The sequence below is a fragment of the Leuciscus leuciscus genome (assembly GCF_965113295.1).
Source record: "Leuciscus leuciscus genome assembly, chromosome: 4".
Lineage (NCBI taxonomy): Eukaryota > Metazoa > Chordata > Actinopteri > Cypriniformes > Leuciscidae > Leuciscus > Leuciscus leuciscus.
The window spans coordinates 8,396,187-8,415,072 of NC_138728.1; the positions used below are offsets into that span (position 1 = coordinate 8,396,187).

The 18,886-nt window shown below is 38.5% G+C and overlaps 1 protein-coding gene and 1 long non-coding RNA gene across 5 annotated transcripts; one reads left to right on the forward strand and one right to left on the reverse strand.

The window, feature by feature from the left end:
• Positions 1-1,539: 1,539 nt before the first annotated feature.
• Positions 1,540-4,990, forward strand: LOC309496506. Its single transcript, XR_014205137.1, has 3 exons — positions 1,540-1,593; positions 3,641-3,771; positions 3,903-4,990. It is a non-coding gene; the product is annotated as an uncharacterized lncRNA (long non-coding RNA).
• On the reverse strand, positions 1,592-18,769 carry LOC309496503 (UPF0606 protein KIAA1549). 4 transcript variants are annotated; one of them, XM_082166492.1, is made up of 22 exons: positions 18,334-18,769; positions 17,055-17,278; positions 11,289-12,605; positions 10,684-10,772; positions 10,422-10,596; positions 9,985-10,115; positions 9,576-9,762; positions 9,430-9,489; positions 8,693-8,847; positions 8,431-8,608; positions 7,723-7,925; positions 7,339-7,544; positions 6,898-7,025; positions 6,554-6,568; positions 6,241-6,467; positions 5,864-6,093; positions 5,638-5,779; positions 5,207-5,560; positions 5,064-5,116; positions 3,870-4,006; positions 3,639-3,793; positions 1,592-3,105 (listed from the first exon to the last, which is right to left on the reverse strand). In XM_082166492.1, exons 2-22 carry the CDS (start codon positions 17,176-17,178, stop codon positions 2,875-2,877), a joined length of 4,497 nt encoding a protein of 1,498 aa, XP_082022618.1. In that variant the 5' UTR covers positions 17,179-17,278; positions 18,334-18,769; the 3' UTR covers positions 1,592-2,874. The 4 variants fall into 4 exon arrangements, with proteins under 4 accessions (XP_082022618.1, XP_082022616.1, XP_082022617.1 ...); XM_082166490.1 differs by adding an exon at positions 18,005-18,109 and having other exon boundaries at positions 5,638-6,093; XM_082166491.1 differs by having other exon boundaries at positions 5,638-6,093; positions 7,741-7,925.
• Positions 18,770-18,886: the final 117 nt, after the last annotated feature.

Sequence of the window (18,886 nt, forward strand, 5' to 3'; positions counted from 1 at the left end):
GACAATGATGTTTGCCTCTTACTGGTCAACTGTGGACTACTGAATATTTAAATATGGAGAAATGTCCGTTTACATATTAATACTCTTTCTATGGGATATATTTTAGTCATAAATATTGATTTTCAAATACTTTCAAAAATATTATTCAGATTTAAAAATGACAAAATACTGAACATTTCTTTTTTTGATGATCAGGATGTTTTCTCTGTGCTTTGACCATTGGTTTTTAGTCTAATGAACCATTACATATTAGTCTTTCAAAGTAAGCTAAATTCTATCAAGCCTGTTTGTAGTATTTTTCAATATTTTTAAAGACTATTAGCATGCCCATCAAGACATTATCACACAAAATAAACAAGGAAGAAATAAAGCATAATCCATCACTTCACATGCGTACCGATTTAAGGCCTGCCAGGAGTCTACATGATTGATAGAAATATAGAAAGAATGAAGAAAGGAGAATTCTAGATGTAAGAAAAGACAGGGATATTTAAAAAAATAAAAATAAAAAAGAGAGAGAGGGTTTCCACACCTTTTGACCAATACATTTCCATGACTTTTCAATTAGTTGATTATTGATTATAGTCATGATTATTGGATAATGATTTTTAAAATCATTTTATTGCACTCCCAAAGAGCAATTTCAAGCTAATGAAATATTTACTAGATATGATGTAACCTGAAATCTAGAAAATATGATATAAATTATGGATCATTCAATGACCCTTTTTCAAGCTTGAAAAATACAAATTTTCCATGATATTTTCACGTTTTTCACGAGTGTGGGAACCCTGTATAACCAAAACAAATAAATAATAAAATATAATAAAGAGAGGAAAAATAGTACAGGCAATTAAAGGCCTTTAACCTCAACACATTTCCTTACAGGAATCTTTACAACACCTCTGTGCAAATCCACATGACCATATACATGAAAATACCTACCGTAAGAATGCCTACCGAATTACGAAGCTAAAGGAACTATATGCCTCAACAGTGATTTGGTCTTTTTTTTTTAAATGTCCCATAGCAACACTTTTCCCACATCTTTAATACGTTTCATAACAATAAAAATAAATACAATCTAATATGTTTAACATATAATCTAACATATAATCAGATTGTGCTCAATGAGTTGATACATTAATATGCAATATATATATATATATATTTGTATAGAATATGAACTCACTTATATCTTTCTTTATAGTATTTATATAGATACTGTATACTATACTCTCTTTTCCACAATAAACTCTTTAACTGATTGACTTCCATTATCACCATGATATGAATGTGCAAAGATGAGGAAATGTGCAAAATTAATATCAACTGAGAAACTACCTCAGCCATACTTTTAGAAAGACACTGAAATGATTGGACAGCCAACATTCATAACCCACTGGCAAAAATAATACACACGGGCATCATGAACGTTTGCTTTGATACTTTTCCTCAGATGCAGACCGGTTGGACAAAGTAATATGATGTTATCGGCATGGGAACCATTCTGGTCTGCAACCGAGGCCGCCTGTCGATCATCTCCACATGTGGGCTGGCTCAAAAACCAACTAAAAAAAACGACTCAAAAAAGTACGCAGAGTAACTTCACTGTTTACAATGCCAACAAAATCTGTTTCCCTCCCCTGCAGAGTTTGAAGTACTCAGAGCTCAAATGTAAGGCAAGACCTGAAGACCTTGACAGACTATAGCTCTGTTCCAAAACCTAGTGAGCTGCTGCACTGCCTACATGGGCAGCATCCCAATTGTCATGGAACCTCATAAGTGGCTCATGTGGAACACACACAATTTGACTCGATTTGCAATTGATTTCAATCAAACGAGTTTAACGTTAGCATGTTGCTAAGCTAACGGCGTGATACTCTAATAAGTAAAAAATACACAGAGCTCACAAATGCTGGGTAAAATAATATAGACTACTTATCAAATTGAAATACTTCATTATAATAGACATTTCTCTTGCCTAGTCCAGAGTTTAATATTAGCATTTTGCTAAGCTAACGGCATGACACTCTAATAAGTATAAAACTATACAGAACGCACAAATGTTGGGTAAAATAATTATTTTAACGTTTTTATAAACATTTATAACTTTATACTGGACGTTTCTCTTGCCTCGTTCACCATGCTTGTGAGTTTGCCTTAATTATATGTTGTTTTATGTTTAATAATTATGTTGACTAACTTTTCCGCGAGGCTCACTAGATTGTGGAACAGAGCATGTTTCCACTTGATAATCCGTCTTGAATAATTGGGAGAACAGGACAGCGGCAAAAAAAAAAAAAAGAAAAAAAAGGAGAATGCCACTTCAGAGTTTTTGGCCAGGGCTAGTTTGTGGTATTGTGGCAGAGCCCAGAAATGATTTTTTAGCACCAGAGGAAGTCCGGAGACACGAAGATGACCCATTTGAAGGAAGCACTTAGAGAGACATGGAACTGAATGGGAGTGATTTTCACATTAGCAACAGTCAGCACTAAGTCTTGAAGGTTCACAGCTCTCAGCATGCAAATTGAGAGTCTGAATACGGGGCAACTTTGTCTATATTTCTAAACAGTCTGGACATGACGTTTAGGGTGTGTTTTTTCATTGTGAATTATAGGAGAGAGTATTTAAGTGTATTTTCTGCATGTCAGCAGTGAAATGTAAATTGTGTATTTATCCTGCCAGTACAAGCAGGGATGATTGCTAGCATTTCTTCATATGTAACAGACCAGCCGTACTTGAATTTGAAGATTTTGGTTTGGGTTTTGTGTAAAGCAGTTTCTCAGCCATCGAGCTGTGTTCGGATTTGTGAGGTTGTTTATGGGGTACGTCGGGAAGTTAACCAGGACTGGGGTTTTGGGGTGGTCTTTCTCAACTGTGGTAGCTGACAACAGCAGCCTGTTTCTGAGAAAGTCTCTGCAGTTCTTCCCTGATGGCCTTGATGAGAGAGGCAGAGGAGTGAGGGGGTGGAGAACGCTCCTCAGGGGCAATGTACCCCGCGCTCGAGGCTTCCAGGTGGGCCTGGGGTGTTGTGGGATCCTGCAGGGACGTCCTGGGCATCTGGAATACAGGTGATGAAGAGTATTCCGGGAATGTCAGTATCTGCCAGAAACAGAGAGGGAGAGAGGAGGAGTAATGAATAAAATACCAACAATTCAGGAACATAATAAACATACAGATTATGCTTAAACAAAAACTTAAATTCAGTGAAATATATATAAATATATTTATATTTTACATAAATAAAGTTAAAATATATTCAGAGGGAGAGAGAAAAATGAATAAAATACCAACAAACATACAGCTTAAACATAAATAAACTTAAATTAAATATACATTACATAGAAATATATATATTTAAAATACATTTTATTTTAAATAAAATATATTTAAAATTAAGTAAATGATTAAAATAAATATTTTGAATGATCTTGATTTAAAAATTAAACCAATTAAATGATGTAAGGCTATTATTACTTGCCCATTCACACTATTGCCATTGATTTTCATTGTTTGCAGCTAAACTGCAGTGTTTTGGAAATACAATAGCACAGTTTTGGGATTTTATAACATCCCATATTAAATGGCATAATATTATATTTACAAATACAATTCTGAAAAAGATTTTGATTTACAGCCTCTCGGTTGGATCCTGGCCTAGAGATCTCCTCATCTGAGCGGTACTGAGTCCAGCTTGAACCGGAGGGTCCAGATACACTACGGCCAACTCCAGGATACATTCCAATCCGACTTGACAAGCCCACTTGTGTCAGCTGATGCAACTGTGCACCTACACACACAACATATAGCAATTATCATAGCACATAAATTAGCACATGTTAAATTTAAACTAATATGACCTTTACCTGTGCTTCCCCCCACCGGTCGTGGCCGAGAAGATGAAGGCATCTCTTCTCCATACTGTCCCCTGCTGGAGTATCCAGGATCTGACTGCATCTCTGCTGATGCCAGATACGCAGAGCCTTGCGCCTGCCTGTCAAAACTATACAAATAATCTGCTGAGTAAATATTAAATCTAAACAGGATCAATATTTATACAGTAGTAGACAAATGACCACATTCGTTGTTCCTGTACTCAAACTTGATATTCGCTCTGATAACACCACCTTGCATCCTATTTGCTGGATGAAATCCAATACTTTGTTTCTTACTAATTTTGGGTTGCTGATTCCAACAAATAGTGCCTGTTTTGCTCTAGCACATCACACGTAGCCGTTTTGCTTTCGACAACCATTTGTAAAATCAAGTAGCCTTGAGCAAAGATGACCCAGATGATATCTACTAAATCTGAGGGTGGTTTACTACATTTCATAAAATATCATTTTAAATATATACATTTTAAATATTTAAAAATATTTGTTAAATAAAAAACTATTTAAATATATTTTGTGAGAATCAGGGAGAAAGAAATAATTAATAAAATACCAGCAATTCAAGAAATCTAATACTTGTTTCTCACTAATTTTGGGGGGCTGATTCCAAAAACACAAAATATGATGTGCGTTTCGTAGCAGTTTTGCTTTTGACAACCATTTGTAAAATCAACTAGCCTTGAGCAAAGATGACCCAGATGATATCTACTAAATCTGAGGGTGGTTTCCTACATCCACACAGCAACAGGACAATTTTATTTTGTTATAATTTATTTTAAAGTTCTTTGACATTAAATTGATTATTTAAAAAAAAAAAAAAAATCCAATTCTTTTGAGGATTGTAAGTTATATATGATACATTTTGAATACTTTTTTGGTCATCAAAACGAAACATTTTCCTGCTTTTGTTAGTGAATATATATAATTTGAACAATCTTCATTCTTATTTTGTGAAAAAAACTATAAGTGATGGAAAGTTTTTATTCATATATTTTTAACAGAACATCATCAAATTATGTATTACTATGCTTTTTTGCAGATCAGTACAATTGTTTTCAAGATGCAGGGCTGTGTAACCAGTTTAACAAGGAGCATCATCCTTCTTTATTATGTTTACATATTAAATTGCTTCATCCTGACTGTTCTTCAGAACAGAATCCTCCTCACCTCTGCAGTAAACCCTGTACCGATGTGGGAGACATTCCTAACTCAGCATACCTCTACAGAGAAGAGAGAGAAGAGATATTTCACATGAAATTTCACATTAGTTGCATTCAAATTCAATCATTCAAATATCCACAGTCACTCACCGCAGAGAAAGGACTGTGTGCAGGGGCTGCTGGGTAAGAAGAGGAGCCCCATTGGCGTGAGGGGCGTGAGGACGGGCTGGAGGGTTGACCGGGGCTGATTCCTCCGACGCCAGTGACCGCAGTAATGCCAGTGAACGTTAGAGGAGCGGGGCTTCCTTGAGAAGAGGGTGAGACGAGAGCAAAAGCATCATCCAATAAGGAGTGCATCTGCTGCCGAGCTTCTTCGATGGTTGGCTGAGGGGGGGCGTAGGTGGGCGGAGCAGGGGCGGGGCCAGATGGTGGTGATCCAGGGTCCATAAACACCTCATCAGTAGGAGAAGGGCTTTCTGCATCTGGGAGCTGATCTGCATCAGACTACAGGAAGAGAATCAGTGAATCTGCATGTTTTAGTTCAGTGAAATCACATATTTGCATATATGTGTGTGTCCTACCACATAGGCTACGTTGTTGACCCCGGGGTACTTCCTGTACGTGGCATCTCCGTCATTAATGAGGCGATCTTTGTCTCTGAGACTTCCGCTTCCACTCAAATTTTGTCTCTGTCTGTGCCTGGGAGAGCGTTTTCCTCTGGAACTGCAATTCCCAAACAAATTCCATTCACTTTCCTTGGTAGAAAACCGGGAAAGTGCAAGACAAGTGAGATTTATTTCCACTGACCTTTTGCGTGGCTCTCCGCACGATGAAGGCGCGTGTTCCTCAGGATGCAGGATCTTGTGTATCTGCTCCTGAGCTTGTTGGTACACTCGCTGCTGCTCGGAGCTGTCGGCGAACGCTGCCATGATGTCCTCCATGGAAGGAAACTCATAGTGGCCCTTTCTCTTGGCACGCAGGCGGATCTTATTGCGATGGTGTTCAATCTCGGATTTATGCCTTAAGGCCACTTGGATCTGCGTCAGTTGGAAGAATGGGAATAAGTTGTGAATGTTTTCTTAAAGATGACATGAATTCAAGTCATACATAATTTATTGATGAATATTTTGGGAAATATGTTGCATTATGCAAGTGTGAGGGTATGTGAAGAGGAGTTTGCTAACCTCACTGTTGACATTTGCTCCGTCATGCATCTTGTCCGTCAGGTTGGGACTCAGGGCTTGGTTATGTGGATAGGAGGGTGGGCTTGGCATGGGCTGCATGGCAATAAGCTGTATCTTATTGGACACTCTGCGTGTTCCATCTGACGAACCTCGAGACAGGCGGTCCACATGCTCAAATATGGACGACGAGGACAACTGCTCATCCACACCACTTCCAGGCTGAGTACCTGAACATCAAGGCCGGATGTCAAAGGTCACACATTTTTAACTAACAATATACGAATGCAACTTGACTATGGGTGAAGAAACTTACCATGTTTGTTTTTTGCTGTTGAACCGCAGGAATAAATGGAGAGAAAGAGGTTTAATTTCATTCATTTTATTTGATATGTAATTTAATTTAGCTTTTCACATTACAAATCATCCCAAAGCAACTTTATATTATACTTTTATTTATTAATTAATTTATAGAAAGAATTATTATAATTTATTTGAACAATATTATGTACGAACGATGTAAATGGCTCTCTTAATCAATGGACCATTTAATCATTGGTTCACCCGATTCGTTAAAAACAGGGATTCGTTCAGAAACGTGTGTGTGTGTGTGTGTGTGTGTGTGTGTGTGTGTGTGTGTGTGTTTGTGTCATATGGTACCATGTTTGCTCTTGCGATGTTGGGGTTTGCTGTCACTTGGCGTCACAGCAGGTCTGGTGCTCTCCTCAGCTGATTCTCTACCGCTGGATGCTTCACTTCCTAAAGAATCTCCATCAGATGGAGACAATCTGACAAAAACACAACGTGTGTGATTAAAAACACATATAAACCAGCGTTGTTATTGTGAAGATTCGAAATTATGCCTAACTGAAATAGATTTACGTTGAACTGTAAATAAATAAAAACTAAAACTAAAACTGAAATAAAAATAAATAAAACCTAAATAGTAATATAAAAAAGAGAAAAGCACATTAAAAAAAGACAAATTAAACATTATAAATAAAATGAAAATTTTAAATACAAATAATACTGAAATACCACTGATATAAACCTGTTCACACACAATCTATATCACATGGCACATGATCAACAGTTCCTTACCGGCCTCTTCTCCGTGCTGCACGTGATGCTTTTGTAGATGAGCTCTTCGATTTAGGAGTGTTCAATTCTCCGCCCTCTGAGGGCGTGGCCTCTTTAACAGGCGGCGGTAAAGAAGCGGGTTCTTGGATTACCATGATGTCATCCTTACTGTGTTGCCCCAGGTGTAGCTTAGCAAAATCAAAACCTTTAACGCTGGGAGGCTGCAACTAAAATCACAAACACACATGAATGGACAGTAAATATGATACAACCTGCTAAATTAACTGTTGCAATGTAGCTCATTTTTCCGTAAAAACCCTTAACATGGGTGAGCAATAATGAGCACAGTCATGAACCTCCTTCACATGTAGTGTCTATGAGTGGGCAACACATTCATACACTCACACACTCAGAGACCCAGACCTTCTGTCTCTGCTGGATGGTGCTCATGGCGTCTGGTTGAAACTCCAGCTTCTCAGAGCGGCACAGTTTCCAGTAAAGGATGATGATGATGAGGATGACCACCAGCACTGGGACCACAACTCCTACGATCAGCCAAATGTTACTGGGCTGAGTCTCAGAGGGCGGAAGGGCCAGCTTCTCCACCGCTGAAACAGAGTAATGTGATATTTGGCACACAAAAAAATCCCATTTGCTAATTGAAATAGTGTCTTGAGAAATGACATTTTCCTTGAGCTTTTGACATATAAGAAGAGGTCTTTGTACCATTAAAACATCCTGCAATTGTCATGGTTAAAACATCCTCTTCATTCAAAAAATTATTTAACTAAACTCCAAAAATAGCTTGTTTGGATATTGTGGTATCTGTGAAGTCACACAGCCATATACATTTTTATATGACTGCCGAGCAAGACATTGATGAATAGTTTCACATCATTACACCATAGGCCCCTCCCACGGGCGCTCAGTCGCTTAAAGGCACGTCAAAAGCAAATAGAACCCATTATAAAATTACTGACGCGGTCTACACTGGATACTTTATTTACAATGTAAGTGAACCTCAAGGAACATATTAAAATAATTTAAAAAACCATGTCAGGACCCCTTTAAAGCCGCTTCCAAGTTTTCACATTTCACATTTGGCTGACTCACGTGTGGCCAAAACTCCATGTACTCTGTAGCCCAGTACGATGGCAGCTCTCTGCAGGTTCAGTCTGTTGAGCATGACTGCAGTGGCCTGGGCTGGCAGTCTCTCTCCTGACCCCGCTTCCACGAAATACACCAGCTCCAACGGGTAGTCTGGGCCATCCAGACGGGACGCTCGAACGATCTGAGGCACACCAGGGTTCATGCTTATGTCATGTGTGGGAGGGATAGAAAAAGTGCGTACACTTTTGTATGTATTTGTATGTACCTGCACACTGTTATTGCCAATACTAGTAGCTCTTCTCCATCGTCGATTGCTAACCCCAATCCCAAGTCCCTCTCCGACCAGCAGTGCTAACCGCCTCTCCATTTTGGCCTGGAACGTCCTTTCATTCACACGCTGGTCCAACACACCCAGTAAAACTAAAGCAAATGCACATAAAAAAGAAAATGTTCATATTTTTAAGTTTCCTTCACAACTTACGGACTAGTATAAATATGCCTGCCTTTTAGTTTATTAAAAATGTATAGGTGCTGTTACACAATGAGAAAGATTAGATTCAAAGAATCAAAGAAAAAATAAATATTTATATTTACCTAACATAAGAACTCACCTCAAACATAATATTGCTTCTTTAATAATGATTTATATTAATGAATATTTTTTTATTATTTGATTATTATAACTATGGGTTAAGTCCTTTTTTACTAAAATGTATAGATCAGATGATATGACAAAAACAGTGTTCATCTACACACTATTCAGTAAATGTCCATTAATTTGTCCATTATATTGTTATTATTCTTTTTTAAGTCTTGTACAGAATGGAGCAGCATCAATCCTGTATGCTACCAAACAATCTAGACATAAAACCTATTTTATATATAACAATCTATATTTTACTTAAATATGAATTAATATTATATAATTATAATGATGAACTTCCAATATTGGTCTTCATCTCAAAATCAAGTTTGTTTGAAATTTCTAACACACCCACATACCTGTTTTCACCCAGGATGTGCGTAAAAGGTGGGACACATTCAGTTCAGGATAATTAAAAGCTGGAAGACAAAAATTGAGATGATAAATGAATAAGGATCATAATAAATGAAGACAAAGAGCCTGTGTGTGTGTATATGTCACTCACGTTCAGCGATCTGCAGGGTAGGAAAACCGAGATAGAAGCTGAACTCCACAGCGCTGAGCTGCCTCATGTGGCCACTCACGTCTGATCCCGTTAGGAAGCCGTGGGAGTCGCGCACAGCAAAGGTGATGTCCACCGGAGCCTTCTGCTGCCGCTGACCCTTAGGAATGCTACTAGTGATATTCACAATCTAGACACAGCAATGATACAGCATTATCAATACAATTTAAAGATAAGCAAAACACAGAATTGAACTTTAAAGGAGAAAAAAAATATTTTTGTTGACAAGCTGTTCATGAAAGAACAGTAAAGTGTTGATTTAAGTGTTAAAATTCATGTAAAGTGTGCTAAAAATGTGTTTTATTTATTATTTGAATTTGTCTCTGCCAGTGGTTCTAAAGGATTTACGTACGTGAACTGTGAAATTTCCATTTTCTTGCGAGCGCTTGCGTACTTCCGCATACGCCATGAGCAGCCCCTTCTCCACACGCTCGCTGAAGCTACACAGACGCACGTCCACATGACTCGGCACAAACTGCAGCACTGCAAGAAAAACAAACTAATATAACACTCATTCTTAAAAAATAAATACATTATTTATATTATACTTCTATATTATATAATAAAAATGTTTTTATTATTACATAATATTAAAATATTTGTTTTTTATAATTAAAAAAAATATAAAAAATAGTTCTATAATTTATTTTAGAATTATTGCTCAGAAACAATGTTAAATAAAAATGTATTAATTAATTAACTAACTTTTTTGTTTCCTTTTTTGAGGTTAACCATACGTGAGGATGCCATTCTCTGGTTATATTGGTTATATGTTGGTGTCTTTCTCACCTGTGTGGACCTGATGTTTGTAATCGGGCACTGCATATATGGTTGTGACGGATAGAATGGTAGAAGAAGAAGTGCTGTGTGCTGATTGGCGGAGAGTATTGATGACGGACATGGCAGTGTACACTAGTGGACCGGAGACTGCCCGGAAGATGAAATTGGGCGGGGCTTTGAGGACCTGGATTGATAGCACAGATTGATATCAGTGATCCTAAAGATAAAATGCTGATGTGTGATGTGATCTGTTGTGATCTTACGCACTGACCTGTAGCTCAACTGAACGGTTGAACTCGCGTCGAAGAATCTCCCGCACATGAGCTTTGGCAAACGCCACGGATGACCCACTTGGCATTCCTGCAGGAGTCACACAAGAAGGTCGTAAGAGATGAAAAAAAAATATATACCGGTATATAAAGTGAAATAATAGTATTACACAAATAAATGAAAACAATTTTTTTTAGCCATCACAACATACTAAAGATTATATTTAACAGTGTTACATTATTTAAGTCTTAAATGTAAATTATTACAGGTTTTAAAGATTAACTAAATGTGAAAACAGAGAAAATGAGTGTGCACAATAATGATAAATTATATATAAGATATACAAATAAATAGAATAAAAATAATTAAATAATTAATAATACTGGTAATAAATACCGGTAATGCAAAACAAATAAATTAAAACAAAAATGAACTGAAAATGATAAATTATAAATTAATTAAGATAAATTAGTATGATTAACAAAATGCTAAAATAGAGAAAATTAATGTGCATATAGAGAAAATCTTAATCAGCAAGTAATTGATATATTACCGATATATTGTGCATCCCTAATTTCCCCAAATTTAAATATCTTGTTGTCTTACCCACTCTGACTAGGTACATGTCCGGTTTGGTGATGTTGCAAATGTACTGTCGGGGTGCGATGGACAGAGGAATTCTGGGAGTTGTAGGCGGTGGGCTTTTGGTGGAGCTCATGGTAGTCGTGGTTTTAGTTGTAGTTGTAGTTCTGATGGGGGTTTTGATGGTGGTTGTACGGGGTTTCGTTGGAGGGGGCTTCAGCGTGACGGCTTGTATTACTGGACCCTCTGAGGTGCCGGGTGGAGGCAGGGCAGTTGGCACTGGCGGTCGGGTTTTGCCCACATGGGATGTGGGTATGGAAGGAACACCCTTCTTTGGGGGTTCAGGAGGTCGGTGGGTCTCGGTGGTTGATGGGATGGGAGGCTTGGGTTTTTGGGGTGGAGTTGGGGTCACTAATGGAATGGGCTGAGGGGCTGTCAGGTCAATATGATCCGGGACTTTTCCCAAAGTTGCAGTGGTAGTGTGGGGGGTTCCTACAGTGTGCGTGGGGGTAATGTGAGGGTGCGTCCTATTCCTCGCAATACTAGCGTTCTCTTTGGCTTGCAACGTGTTGTAGTATTCCAAACTGTTCATGTCGGGAAGCAGCATTTCAGTTGGCTCGATGGGGAAAAGCTCCGCCCAATCGAAATCCAAATCATCGTCCATATCGCTCGTGTGGGCGGAGTCAGGACCCAATGGAAGGCGGGGATCAGTAGGATGGGCCGTCCTTAAGTTTTTCCCGTATTTTACGGTCGCGCTGGGCTGGAGGTCTCTGGACGAGAGGGGCAGGATGGGACGAGAGGGGAAAGCTGTGTTGTAGCTGACTGTGGCGTCATCGTCGGCATCATATGGATCGTATCCATGGGTAGGGAGGGTGGTGACGAGAGAAAACTCCTCCCCTTCGGATCCCATGAACGTAAGAGTTTCCAGGTAGTCTCCGGATCCCCAGTCCACCTCCGCAGAGTGGGCAGGATACAGGTCTTCGGGCGGCACCAGGGTCGGAGGGGCTGGCGTAGGCGGTCTGTCGCCATGGAGAGGAGGCATCTGGCTGGGCGTTAGAAGGTCTGGGGGCCGTAACAGCAAGTGGATGCCCTGGGCCCCGTCGCCTAGGTTACCCGACCCTTCGGAGCCAAGGGACGGGGTGGGATCTATACTGGAGGCACTGTCGTGGTGACCAGGGGACGAGGGATGTTTGGCACCTGGAGGCGTGTGAGCTGGACGCCTGGTTCTTTCTGAACGCTGAGGAGATGAAGATGATGATGATGAAGATAAGGCAGGAGGTGAATGTGGTCTTGTTGGAAGTTGATTGAGGCTCCTTTTAGACATGTTGGATGGGAGCTCCACTTAGGAAAGATAAAAGAAAAAGAAAAGTGTGAGTGTGCTGCAGGATGGCACAAAACCAAACAACAAGAAATTCAATATTTGCAAACAGCAGAAGGTCTGAGTGTAAATACAACACATCCAAATCTTTCATAACACACAGTTCAGGAAGAGCCCAGATTGTACCCAAGACACAGTCATTTTTAACAACTTCTTTATGCAAACTAGCTCTGTGGATGAGTATTAAAGTGAATTTAAGATCTAAATCAATCAATCGAAATCTACATACATATGAATAGGTTACATGAGCTAAATAAAAGGCTTCTGAAAGCTATTTTAACAAATATTGAGTCATTTTCAGAAAACTGGGCTATTTGGGTTCCCATGACCCATGACTTACAGCTCTATTTAGTATAATGCAATAATAATAATAAAATATTCTACTACTAATAACAATAAAAAATAAAACACTTTTATAATATTTCATCATATTTCAGCAAGTGACATTTAGTCTTTTTGATCACGTGATTCAAGCAGAAGTATATGTATTAGTGCTGTCAAATCTAACATAAAAGTTTGTAAATGTAATATACTGTATATATATATATCTTACATACACAACTTACTCAATTATCATTTTATTCCAGACTTACTGTGTGGGGTTAAAATAATGTTTAGAATTATGCTGAAGGTTAATAATGCTAAATATAGGCCTATTACATAAATATACTATATAGACATAATATAAGTCAGTAACAAACAGTGTTGTAATTGTTAACTACAACTAAAACTTTTAGTTTATAGTTTTTAGCTTTCAGTCTATTAAATATACCTTTTCGATAATTGAAATAAAGCTAAACATAAAACTTAAACTAAAAAAAGAAAATGAGAAAACTGAAATAAAGACATAATTACTAAAATCTAAACTACAATTAAAATTAAAACTGAAAATATTAAAAATATTAGCTAATACAGGTGATGTTTATGAATCAACCATTTCAAACCCCATAATCTGATTATTGTGAGGCACAGACTGCCATCTGGTGGCCACTGTCCATGCAGCTTGTGGATCTGATTTCTTGAAAGTGCACAAAACAATAATTTCCATTTTCATGAAAATCATGATCCAATTATGGTTTAGCATGGACTGAAATAACAACAACAGCTTAACTAAAACTCATATCATAAGTCTTACTATCGCAGTAAATGTGACACCGTTGACTCTTAAAATGACTGTTCTTTATTTCAACGAGCCATATGGTACCGAGGCTGCCTATGAGAGCTGGCCTTTTATTAATGTGACTGTGATTCATCGGCATTGTGGGCCACTGAGGCTAGAACAGAGGGTTTGTGGGTAATGAGGCTGATTGAACAGCACAGTGTGGGGGAGCAGGGGAGTACAGGACAGCTGAGTGACATTAGTAGGCCAGTGTGTCATACTAGCTGAGAGAAAGAAGAAGTAAACATCACGTACAGTAGCAAAGATGAACTTTTAACTGAAATTGAATGTCAAACTGAATTCGAATGGCTTCATGGTGGTACCAGACAGTGCCAGACATAGACATGCCTTGTCATGTTTCCTCAGGTTAAAAAACACTTGTCGAAAATAGCAATCCGTCTCTTTAGTGAGTCATAATAACACTAAACTAACAAAAAAAAAAAAATCTGGACCTGTGAGCCAACCATCAGACAGCAAATGTTGCTAGATTTTATATAGCTATAAAACAATATAAGAAGTAAAGTGTGAACCAAACTGTCGTCTACTTCAGCAATCTGGGTGATCATTTATGGACAATGACACTGAGAAAAAATAATAGCCATTGAAATGAAAAGACACAACGAGGAGTTAAAATAGCAAAACATATTATTTTAGCCCCTCCCCCTTTCAGCACTGCTCTCCTTGTGTTCTGTCTTCCGGTTTGTATTCCCACAGCATGAAGGTAAGATCTTACAGATTCATGAATGAACCGCTCGTTTTTCAAATCTTCCCGGTCTACGAACATTTGTTTTGACATCCGCTTCAAACATTACAATGCTCATGATCACTTTCCTAAACTCTACAATAAGTAAATCCATTTCACCAGCCATAATTACACGGTTATAATTAGCATAATATAGAAATATACAGATCTACCGCAAACACGGCAGTTCAAAGACAATTTTCGAATTCTTCACTACAGTAAAAATCTACACTTTTACGTTGAAACATAAGGAAAATATAAGAACGTGAATTAAACAAGAATGTTAGCGTCCAAACGATATTGGACCCCATTGACTGTCATTATACGGAGTCATTCCTCAAAGTATTTTCTTTCACTCAAGAAAGACATTTTAACATAAGGGTGAGGAAATGATGAGTGAATTTCAAAATTTTGGGTAAATTGTCCCTTTTAAATCTGGTCATGTACATCACCCAGTCAATGAAGGCTCTAATGTAGGCCTATGCGTGTTGAAACTGCAGGACGAGCCACTCTGGGGAACGACATACGAAATAACTCCAGTAATTAACTTCAGACTCAGTTAACTGTCAGAGCATCCCCGGCGGAGAACACAACTTCACACAGGGGGAAAGAGAGACCCCGTCTCACACACACATCCTATGAATGGCTCTGTGGCGTGGTCAGGCGAGGTGTTTCCATGGTGATGCTGCGTGTTGCATGTGTGTGTTGCAGGAGTATGTCACATGACGACCGCTTCATCAGTATGCTACAGAAGCAGCGGAGAGAGCACACAGGCATTTCTCACACCGACAGAATGAGCTCACGCGAACACGTACACGCGTACACTGATTCCACTGACACAGATTCCCAGGCATAAAGGAGAAAACAGAGGAGAAACTGCATCTATGAATAGCAGCACATTATTACGGACCGAAGTCCACTTAGCTTTGATGTTACTAAATCCAATCGTCAATGCCGACCATCAGATACCGCAGAGCCACAGAAAGAGAACGATTGTGTGAGAGAGAGAGACTCCACTCCTCACACACAAGATCAATGGCTTTAATGGGAGGCCTGTTGCACCACAGGACACACTTCCATCACAGCTGTGGGCTTGCCGGGGTGTGTGACTCCTAATAAACCCCCTATCCTTTACAGTATTTGATGAAGTGGGTGAGCCAACGTGCATTTGAAAGTTTCGTCTTCCCTTTCAGAGAGTGATGAGATGCTCATCCATCTGTCTGGGTTTAAGTGTGTGTGTGTGTGTGTGTGTGTCTTACAGTGATGTGTAACCAGCGTGAACAAATAATCAGCCGGCTGTCGGCCAAAAGCAACAACAGACAGCACATCTCCAGTTACTGAGTGACTGTCAATAATCTGAAGCAGGGTTTTCCAAAAAGGAGTTTGGGAAAGAACTGCAGGGGGGTCGGGAATTGATGAAAAACTATTAATAAACAATTGAATGTAAAATTTATAGAAATAAATGGGGCTGGAAGAAAATCACAATATAGCTTAGTGCAATTATCAAATCAAAGGCTGCATTTTAATTAAATAACTATATGGTCTTATTAAATAACTCTCTAAGTCACAATTCATTATTATAATTAACTAATACAATATATTAATACAATTGTAATTTACAACAGTAATATATTTTTGTATTTATTTAGTTAAAATACTACTATTGCTACCACTACTAGTAATAATAATTATTATTATTATGATGATGATTATCACCATCGGAGAACAGTGAACATGCAAATCTGTCATTAAAATATTTAAAGATTAACCAGTAGTCTATAGTCTATTTTAAGGGGAAAATATTTGACTTCTAAGGGGTTTGGCTGACAAAAAAGTTTGGGAACCCCTGATCTAAAAAATACTTTCTTTTTTAAAAGGTTTAAAGAACCTTTTGATCAATTGAAAGTTTCTGCACTCTTAAAGATGAAGGTGGAGAAAACAATGAACCAACAAACATTTCAGGGAATAGTTCATAAAAGAACCTTTTTTTTTTTTTTTCTTAATGTGAAGAACATATTAATAATAGAAAGAACCTTCCACTATAAAGAACCTTTTGCGGAATGGAAAGATTCCATTGATGTTAAAGGTTCTTCATGGAACTATCAATTCCAATAAAGAATTTTTATTGAAGAGTAACCAAAAAAAAAAGAAACTCCAACTAAGCCGACCATTCGTGATCTGTATCCTCAGCACGTAATTTCAAGAAAATATCAATCTAAGAAGTCACTGTGTGGGCAGATATGCACTTCCTTCGAACTGTCTCACACACAATTCAATACAATTCACTGTGAATCCCATCATTCAGCACCTCTAACAGCAACAGACGTCATTCACACAAAGAGAGCATCACTCGCACATACGCCCACCGTCTTTCTGACGTTCAGATCATCTGTGATAGAAAAGACTCGCTATTTATGATATTGACTCACAATAAGTTCACAGAAACCAAATGAAATGTAACGGAAGTGACAAAAAGCAAAAATAGTATGCTAAAGGCTTTTGATGAGATACCTGCCACAGGTGAGCTGGACGTCGGCATGAAGCCCACCAGCATCACGGTCGCGAGCAGAAGCGCACAACATCCGAGCAGACGCCGGGAGCTCCTCAGGACCATCCTTGAACTGGAGCTCTCCATTTTTGCTTGTTTCTTATTCAAGACAGGCCATCTGACCCTGATAAAATGTCCCCCGGATAGCCACAGGTCTTCCCGCTTGGTATCCTTCCTCTATACATTGCTGTGAGAAGGGAAAACACATAATCTGTTGAATGAATCTCACATTAGTTCAGAGCTCATAATAAGAGGAATTGGAAGCATCATCATCATCCTCCCCACATCAATCAATCAATCAATCAATCAATCAATCAATCAATCAATCAGTTTTTAAGTTTCCATTCTTGGCAAATAGTATCAGTCTGCTATACTGTGTATATATTATCTTGTATATGTTGTAAATGTTGTTTATCGTATATTTTGAGAGATCTGAAATGTGTCCAGTTGGTCGAGATGCCAAAGTCTGCAATCAAAGGTCTGGGATTTCAATATGAAGTGGAACTTTTTTTAATTTTCTTCCAATGAAATGTTTTTATTTGTATGATTATGCAAACTATTTAAAAAAAATATATATATTTCCAGGCCATCTTTGCATTACATAATAATTAGTGATTAAACATTGTAACACCCAGGTCGATAATGATAATGAACAATTTCTGTTTTCAAATAGTGAGTACATATGTGTACATCTAATTTTTCATAATTATTTTGTATTAGCATCAAATGTTTTATCGACATCTTTTTAACTCATAAAAAGGTAAATTAAGTAAAATATCTAAACATATTGAAAAATTGCATTAAAAGCAAAATATATATCTATCTAACTATCTATCATGCATCATACGTAGTATAATTTTCAATTACTTCAATGCCATGCAAACCACTAATGCCATTAAGTGAATATACACACTGTGGGAATGTAGGTTACAGATCATCGGTGCGCGCGGCCCAATGCTCCCGTGAGGTTAATATCACGCGCATCATGTCAGACAGGTATGGAGATAACGGGCATGATCTGAATCAGATAAAAAGCGGTACAGATAGAAAAGGGCGGGTATGGGAACAGACGAAGCGCATGCACAGGGTCAAAGATGGAAAAACGGCATCTTCAGACGCTTAGGATCTCCCCAACCACTATATCATATGTTATATACATATTTTTGGTATTTTTGAATGAGATGTTGACATGCAAAGATACAGAAGGTGAATAGTGCCGTATATCGGAGTCGTTTTCGTTACCTGTCATGTTGAAATGCACCTCGCGCGGATGCGGCTCACTCGCGCGCCCCTTTACACACACCCGATATCAAGATGACAGAACGGCCATAAATAGAGAATATCGATGCAGGGAATCAAAGATGAATCATATCATATATTTATGCTGACAGCTCCTCGTGTAGACGGTATCCAGTCCGTTGCTCGAGCGTGGTTCATTTCCCGGTATCCGGTGTAGATGTAATTGTGCAGAAGCGGTTATAAAGGTCTCGCTCTTCCCACGAATGGCCCATTACCCAAGATCCCATCCCATCCAAACACGCTGGACAAATTGCACCGCTTAAATAAATACGTGAGCCGCTTCTTAAAGATATTGTTGGCAGCCCATGTCCATTTCTTCGGCATAAAACACTCCACACCGGAGAATTACGCCTTATCGATATCTGCGGCGCTTGGCAAAGACCCGCCCCTTCTATTTATTCATACGAAACGTACAGAATGAACGGGTCTCTGTCATTGGCTGTCAGCAGGATCCCTTAGTAACCCTCACACGCTCATCTTATTTTAATTTTATATT

Excerpts from the sequence above, each read along its gene's own strand:
- LOC309496503 (XM_082166489.1), bottom strand. The coding sequence starts at position 17,178 with ATGGAGAGCTCCAGTTCAAGGATGGTCCTGAGGAGCTCCCGGCGTCTG. Across the intron at positions 9,763-9,984 it reads ATGGAAATTTCACAGTTCAC|ATTGTGAATATCACTAGTAG; the intron begins GTACGTAAATCC and ends TGCTGTGTCTAG. Across the intron at positions 3,794-3,869 it reads ACCGGTGGGGGGAAGCACAG|GTGCACAGTTGCATCAGCTG; the intron begins GTAAAGGTCATA and ends TTGTGTGTGTAG.